This window comes from Austrofundulus limnaeus, unplaced genomic scaffold (genome assembly GCF_001266775.1).
Source record: "Austrofundulus limnaeus strain Quisiro unplaced genomic scaffold, Austrofundulus_limnaeus-1.0 Scaffold5, whole genome shotgun sequence".
Lineage (NCBI taxonomy): Eukaryota > Metazoa > Chordata > Actinopteri > Cyprinodontiformes > Rivulidae > Austrofundulus > Austrofundulus limnaeus.
The window spans coordinates 2737691-2746235 of record NW_013952407.1 but is presented as its reverse complement, the minus strand read 5'-3'; the positions used below and the strand labels follow the sequence as shown (position 1 = coordinate 2746235).

Sequence of the window (8545 nt, the reverse complement as noted above, 5' to 3'; positions counted from 1 at the left end):
AATGGCTGATTCTGTGGCTGTAATCACATACGAGCCGCTGAAGAGAGATCCAGGAAGTGGTTACAAGAAGAAACTAATAGATTGCCTGAAAAGTTTAGAGCAGGACAAGGCTATTAATCGGATTCTGTATCATAGACTTTACCCAGGTGAGGCCACTCCTAGTCTGTATGGTTTACCCAAAATTCACAAACAGGATGTACCGGTAAGACCCATTGTTAGCATGATCAACTCTGTCACTTACAATGTCCTGATGCATCTCAGTAATCCAGGTAAAAAATAAAAGGAAAAAAAAATTGTATAGGTCCTCTGGACGGGTTCTTCTTTAATGAAAAGTTTCGTCTCTCTTCCAAGAGACTTCTTCAGTCTTCAAAAAGCCTGAATTTTACCTGAAACTCTCAGACTGAAGAAGTCTCTTGGAAGAGAGACGAAACGTTTCATTAAAGAAGAACCCGTCCAGAGGACCTATACAATTTTTTTTTCCTTTTCATCTCCCTTATGATTATTGTGTTTCTGCTTGAAGGTTTTTATGATTTTTATGTGAAGATTTTGATGCTTTGATGATTCTTGTGTACTGATTTTAAGGATTTTACTGCACATTTGTTTGATGTTTTTATGATGTAAAACACTTTGAATTGCCTTGCTGCTGAAATGTGCTATATAAATACATTTTTACTTACAGTACTTACATTATTCTTCTCATGATATTTTCCTGACTACTCAGCAATAAGCCATACATTTTCTTGGAAACTGCAGGGGCGGTTCCATTGTTGAGCCGGCGCTGGTGGAGCAACTCGAAGCTCTACCAGTCGTGCAGCAGAGGAATGTCAGCTCACCAGGGTTCACTGTTTGGGCCTCCATTGGATCTGCTGACAGGACAGGACAAAGGTGTGGAGAGGTCCACTACAGAATGCAGCAGTACTGTGGGCTGCTTGATGGTCCTTTAGTGTTTAAGGGGTCGTTTACAATGAGCTGGTTTTTCAGTGAAAACAGTATTTTTGTTGCGATCCAGCCGCTCATTTAAACATCAGTAGCTGCATTTCCATTGACCATGAAAATGAGCTAATTAGAATTTCAGAAATAAATTTGGTCAATGGAAACACGTCAATTTCTAAAAAAAAATTACGTTTTTCGACAAAATGGTTTTGCGCTAGGATGAGGTGGTTTTTCGGCCGTATCGAAATTGATGTATTTCGTGAAACTGCAATGGAAACACCTTTTTCGCATCACGGGAGTCACGTGACCAAGAACCGGCTGTTTCTAATGGCGAAAAAGACGAAGAAGAAGATAACAGGAAGTAAAAGTAGTCATAAAATCGCAGAAGTAGTAAAAGAAAGTATTAAACTCACCGACTACATTTTACCAAAAACGCAGCATACATAGACGTTCCCAAGTATGAGGGGCTTGTCGCTCGAAAGCCTCGATAAGACGCCAACGTCTCCTCTGATGGCTGATGATGAGCYCTAGTGTCGTGGTAGCAATATGTTATGTGTTTACATCCATTGCCGCCATGCTTGTAATGATTTATCGTGAGAACAAGCGTATTCACGCGTGACTTTAATAGCATTTCTTACCTAATGGGAACACTGCACAAGTCATTGCTATCCTTGGAAGTAATATAAACACTCAACTCGATTGGCGGCTTCCCCCTGACTTCCAGCGGAGGCGCGAAAAATGCATGTGCGCATGCGTGATGACGTCAATTGGCAAAAGGTCTATTGCAAAACTGTGTTTTTCGACATTAACAGAATATCGACAAAGTTTTGCGCACATTTGCAATGAAAACGCAGCTACTGTCTCTGACTCTGGCACTTTTTGAAACCAGGTCAGAGTGGAACTTTTAAGTATGACAATCTGGGTCAAAATACAAAAATTCGAAAGGACAGTATCTCTGTCCCATCTGGCTAACCCTGTCTGTCACAGTATTGCAACGGTTCCATGTAAATGAGTGATTATTTTTTGTTTATTCGCCCTAATAAACATGGAAAAAGACACCAGCAAAACACCGATCTCGTGTAAACTGGGTCTAAGCGTGTCTCTGAAAACAACAGAATCAAAACAAAATGCAAACAAAAGGCTAAACAGGATGTTGTGCAAATTGGTATGCTAATTTTAGCCCAAGGACAAATGTTGTTGCTGTTGGAGCAAGATTCAAATCCTTAACTTATTCAAAACACGCTCAACAATGTGCAACCCTGGGCTGAGAGGTCATCTCTGCCTCTGTCTGAAGCTCTGCACGAACAATAATGTGACACAGCACAGCCTCCGCTGTGCCACGCTGTGACAGCAACAGTTGATTGTTGCGTGAGGGCGTTTAAAAACCGAGCTTCTGTCTCTTCTCCTCCAACCCAACCCACTCTGTGGGCCATTAAAATTTCAAAGGAGGTTTCCCTCAAAACCCACGGAAGCTGTGGTCTCCACCCGTGTGCAGAGGCACAGGTTTAACACACAAAACGGTCACGTTGGGCTTTGATGTTGAGTTTGGCTCAGTTCAAAATGCTTGGAGGTTGTTTGGAAGGGAAGGGATAGTTTTAGTGTATTTTAATCTGTTTGTTTAGCCTTTTTTCCCCTGACATGAGAGTGTATTTTTAGTAATGACTTTCACAATAAAACCTTTAGCATTTTATCAGTTTGTGCAAACTCTAATTCTGTATAATTAACTTAGTAAAGTCCTCGTTAACCTGGTGTGCTTTGTCTCCGTCTTTTAGTTTTAATCAAAATGAAGGCAACCAAATAGAAAAAGAGCAACCTACTGTAAAAGAACTGAACACAGCTTTTAAAAAATCTGGTAAAGATGGAAATTACATTATGCACAAATATTGTCCACGAAGCAGACTTTAAATAAAGATCACCAGTGGAAAATACTGTGAAAAGTAGGGGTTCATAAAGTCTGAGACGATAATCCTCCCCTTCGATAAAGCTTGGAAAAGAAAGCTCCACAACATGACCACCGTTATGTGATGTGATCTGGCAGGCTCAACTTTCTGAGCCAAGATACACAAATGTTGTTGAAAACATAAAGAAGGTCTGTCCTGAAGTATTTGTTAGTTTGAGAATTTGTGGGAACCCCAGAAATACTTTAGCTCTGAAAACATTTCAAATAAATCACACTCATCTAAACTATCCTGTTTGCTTTAAATGATATGAAAAACACKTTGTTCAGTTCCAGTCACAATACTTTAAAAAAAATTGTTTTAGTTATCATATTTTCCATTTTTTTATGTAAACTGTTCAGCAGTAGAGTGAATATGTTTGATCACATAAATCTTTTTTGTCTTGTGAGTAAGAAACACAAAAATGTTGAAAAGCAGAGTTATGACGTAGAGTATTGTTTTAGGCAACAATGTGCCTGCCTCGTTCACTGTAAAAARGTCTGTTTATAGTAAAAATGAATCTACATAAACATAAAATGTTCAACAAATTTTAAATTCTGTTGTTTTGCGAGGAGCTGACGTTAAACCCTGGAGATGTTAAACGGTTTGTTATTTTTTGAACCTGTAACTATAATGGAAAACCACACGATTCTCACTTTATAGCTTCCTGCAGCTGCCTTTAAAGCTGTAAAACGTTCAGCAGCTGACTCACTTTGATTTGCTGCTGGATTTTCTTGCTCTGTATTGCATGCATCACTCTGTCTGAAATATTATCTTGTTGATGTGTGTGTGTGTGTGGGGGGGTGGGCTTTCATGTCTCAAAATGCCTTCTGACCTACAGTGGGTTGAGAAATATCACTAAGTTTATTCTGTTGCAAAGCTTCATTGAGGTTTAATACGTGGAGCATTTTAACCTATAGTTCTTTTAAACAATCCACTGAAAGCAGCTCTGTTTGGCTAAAAGTCCAAATGGAAAAACTCAAGTTACCTAAAGCCATGTGTTGGACTCCTTGCCATGAGATGACATCACTCTTATGTGTCTTGCCTCCTCAGAATGGGCACAAAAGTGCGAGCCAAGCCGAGGGTGTAGCCGCATCTGGCGGAGGGAGCTGAACAGAGCGGGACTCTCAGAGCGCCGAGCGATTCGCTTCGGCGGCGGCTGGGGGAACGATGGGCGAGATGGAGGAGGAGAGCGACAACGTGGGCAAGCCGTTCGAGAACTTCCTCCAGGCCTCGACCTGTAAAGGAACRCTTCAGGCCTTCAACGTCCTCTGCAGACGTTTGGACCTGGACCCAGCGGAGCACAGAAGCTTCTACGCTGCGCTGAAGGCAAAGGTCACCTGCTGGAAGGCCAAAGCACTGTGGAGCAAGCTGGACAAAAGGATGGCCCATAAAGAGTACAAGAAAGGCCAAGCTTGTGTTGGCACAAAGGTAACTTATGTCTTTCTACAGCAGCTGGCTTGATGAAATTTTAAGAAGTAAAAGAATGATACCAAAATATAAATGCATTTATCCTCTCCACTGGATTTGTTCTCGTTCAYTTTGGTTTAAAACAGGGGTGTCCAAACATTTTGTCACATGGGCCAAAATCATAAAGTCAGAAGGATTTGAGGGCCAAAAATATTATTCCTTTTACCTGCTCAACAATAAACTTAGCATTGAATACTTTAATTAAACAAATAAAGTAGTCAGATTTATTGCTGGAAATGGATGTGTAAATTAATCTAGATCCAGAACTTTAAAAGTGTTTTGCAGGATTCCCTCATTGAAAGAAAATTAGTAATTTTCTAGGTTTCAATTGGGGAAAAAATAACCCAATTTAGTCAATTCTGATCAATAAAATCAGGATTTATGTCACTCTTTTGTTGACAATGCTTGCTGTATTCAGACGAATTCTATAATTTAAAGCAGATTGGAGTGCAGCAAAATCAGCTTCTGAGTAGAAGTCACTAGATAGATGTGGAAAAAGCTAAGAGTCTGGTTATTTAAAGACAAATAATTGGTAGTGTTGCCAATATTTTTATTGTAAGATTTTACTCTGTGATAAATTTGCCCTAATAATAAATAGAATGTCTCCATCTACATCAAACACCTGTGCCGAGGGGGTCAAATTTGTAAACAAATTAGTATAAGTCTTGAACTGAAGTCAGGGGCCACACAAAATCAGTTCAGGGGCCACAAATGGCCCCCGGGCCACACTTTGGACATCCCTAGTTTAAAACGACGATGAGTCATCCTGTTCACATTCTTACCTTTAGGCTGAGCATTCCCCGTTTTGCTTGGAACTGTGTCATATTTTCTATTGACATAACTCCGTGTCAGAGTTGTATTTTTTGAGTCAGTTTGTTTCTTTTGGCCTTTGTCCAAAGCAAATCAAACATTCTTCACTTTGTTTCATTCTGTGAGCTCACAGCTGAGTGATTTGGGTTAATAACAGTTAGAAAATGTTAAAAAAAAGTCTGGATCTTTGCGTTTCGTTTCACCTTCCTCCCCACGTTTCCTGTCTGCACTTATTTTTTTTCACACAGACCTTAAACGTGTGGTTTTACAGAATTGTTATGCGACTGTAGAAAAAAAATCTGGTTGCCGACTTTGACTCAGAAAATAAAATAGAACATGAACCCTTGAGTTTATTGAAATAAGTGAAAAAGCATGAACAAAGCGGAGGAACAGTAGTTTGGTGAATATCAGCCAAGAGTGGGGTTCTTTGTGCCAGGAAGGTTTCCGGTCCACACCTGCACATTCAGGGTGTGTGAATTCAATCAGGACCATAAAAAAAAAAACCACGCAGCACACTAAAAATTTTGCACCAACTCCACAAGGCCAGAGAAGCTGCAGAGGAGTGTAATATTCACACACAGTTGTTATATATATGAAAATATCTGGAGAAGTGAAAGCTGTCCTATTAATTAGCAAACTACCTTGACTAGTTTTGGAACAATAAAATTATTTTTCCAAGACATCTGAAAAAAATATATATTTCCTGTTAAAATCAGGGGGATTTTCTTCAAACATCAGTGAGATTTTATGAATTATGAAGCGTTTTGTACCTTTTTCTCACATTGTTTCATCTTAATTGAAACAAGCAACTCTCACACTTTGTGAACTGATAGTGTCCTCTAATTCAGTGGTTCCCAAACTTTTTATCTTCTGACCCACAAAATATTCATTGCAAAAACTTGTGACCCCAAATATTACTGGTCTGAGTACACAAACTTTGTTAATAACCCTAAAAACAAAGCCTACACAAATATAAATACTTATTTTGTGTTTTTGTAATAATCATAGGGAAAATATTACATCACCAATTATTTTATTACCTTTTAAATTGATTTCTGAAGTGCAGTGGTTCCCAAACTTTTCAGCTTTTGACCCACAAAATAACAGAGACCTGTGCCCCCAACTATTTTTTGATGATAAACATTTGTATCAGGTCAACTAAACATGGGCAAAGTGACGGCAACTTAGGCAAAAATGTAATTAATTTAGAAAATCTTTTCAGGACCCCACTTTGATGTTTCAGGACCCCACTTTGGGTCCCGACCCCAACTTTGGGAACCACTGCTCTAATTTACCTGCCCAAACAGAACCACCCATTCTTGTACAGAAAAATCTTCAGCTGTCCATTTAATAAACCAACCTCTCAAAGGAATTCCTAAACTTTTAACCTTTAACAAATTATTACACACATCAGACGAAAGATATTCAAAGTTTGTTCTTGAAATAAATTCTGATAAGATCCTTGAGGCAAACCTTTAAAGGGTGTGTACAACATTTGTTTTCTGGGTAGCTGGGGCAGTAAAGGTGATGAGGGACCGTTCACCTGTCTGCTGTGTGCAGCTGGACAGACTCTTGTTATTACTCAGAGAAAGAGATGGCATCACTTAGCGACTCTGATTATTTGACGCCAGGTGTTCTCAGCTCCAGGTTTTAGACGTCTTTCTTAGAAAGCTGAAGCCTGCTGGTGGAAGTGATCCTAAAAAGAGTGAGCTCAGGTTTACAGATTATTTTCAGGCAAAACACAATATATATCATAACATTCTTGGTGGTTTTGAATTAATATTTACAGTCATTAGATAAAGGGTTTTATTAAAACTATATATTTTTTTAATTCTCTGATTTTTTTTACAGGCTGTTTAATGTGCATGATGTTTTTACTGCTCACAGGAGGCTATCTAACTTTATGTCATCTGGCAGGGTAAATGATTTAGTCATGACTTTTTCCCCTCTTGGTGACAGATGTGATCTCACTCAGCACCTCTTCTTCATATCACTGCTTTAGGAGAAACCTTTTCAAAGAATGTGATGTCATGTGTTTTTATGGCCTGACACAGCTGGCAGCAGAAAACACAGCGCATGTCTCATAAAGTTTTACAGTTTACAGCAGAATCTGTCGTTTTATTGATCTGTGTTGCAAATTGTCTTCAGTGTTTTTTTTTATCTTTTTTTGTGTGCCAGTTTGACATTTTAAAAGATTTAAAAACTGGGAATCTATAAATCACAGCAAAATGACTGATCAGTCAGATTAAATAATGTCACTCAAACAGAATTCAGTTCTGTGATCACTTCTCTAATGGTTGTTTTTTAAAGATAATAATCTGTCATATGGATTGTTTACTCACTGCCTGGGATAATTTTGTTTAACTTGAGGGCTGAAATCAATCTGAGGTCAGAGTTGCAGGAAAATGTGAACACAGGTGGAAAACTGAAGGGAAACGTGTTTCCTGACTCGGCAGATGTGACACAAACCACCAGGACATCATATCAGTGTTAAAACAAGCTGCTGGAGGAAGATAGAGAAATCAAAACAGGCGCTAACGTTTAGCCAACAATGAACTGATTGTGAAAAAGCTTCTGAATAAAGTGAGTTATTTTTCTTTTGTTTGGTGATTAAAATATTTTTGTTGTCCTTCTCTGGTGGTTGAATGAAGAGTCAGTAGCTGCTTATTTGTTCAGAGGAATAACTCCATYCAGGCTTGTCAGGGCAGAACACTCACCACCTGTTTCACACCAGAGAACATGTCCTCCTGGGATCTTCAGGAGACTCATGATGATGAATGATTGTATCTGTCTGCACTCGCAGAGAGGCAGGGTATGAGCTCACTAAAGCTCAGTCACTCTGGTATGAAGATGKAAGATACAAAACAGGAAACAAATTATTACAATACAATACAATACAGTTTACCATGCACAATTTTCAGCAATACTTTGCAAAGTATAACAAGCCAGCAGATAGCGTTAAATCCTCACTTCACCGCAGTCTCCCATCCTGAGCGGCACAWTGGCGACAGTGGAAAGGAAAAACTCACTTTTAACAGGAAGAACCCTCCAGCAGAACCAGGCTGCAGGACACAACAGGACTGGTCCAGGTGTATTTTCCTCTGGAAGAGAYTCAATGAAACATGTTACTGATAAAAATAAGAACAAATGTACGAGAGTGACTAAAAACAGCAGCAGACTCAGGAAATGTGGTCAGRTTGTCTTCCAGCAGTCTGAGCCKATAGCAGCAGATSTAAGGGAAAGGTCAGGAAKCCTAAGTCTAACTGTAGGATTTATCAAAAAGGAAAGACGTAAGTCTTAAAGGGGCAATATCATGTAAAATCAACTTTTTTGAATTTTGTATCATGTTATAATGTTATACTCTCAGAAAAAACATGCCCAAAGCCTTGCTCTGA

The 8545-nt window shown here is 39.1% G+C and overlaps 1 protein-coding gene across 6 annotated transcripts in view; it reads left to right on the top strand.

Annotated features, from left to right (window-relative positions):
• mical2a (microtubule associated monooxygenase, calponin and LIM domain containing 2a) overlaps window positions 1-8545 on the top strand; it is a 37830-nt gene that overhangs the window by 9561 nt on the left and 19724 nt on the right. For 5 of the 6 annotated variants that reach the window (XM_014027078.1, XM_014027054.1, XM_014027071.1 and 2 more), the window contains exon 2: window positions 3924-4301. In XM_014027078.1, coding sequence (XP_013882532.1) covers window positions 4041-4301 — 261 coding nt within the window. In that variant the 5' untranslated portion in view covers window positions 3924-4040. Of the gene's footprint in view, window positions 1-782; window positions 886-3923; window positions 4302-8545 lie in introns of those variants that run through there. The other variant, XM_014027063.1, reaches the window with a different exon arrangement.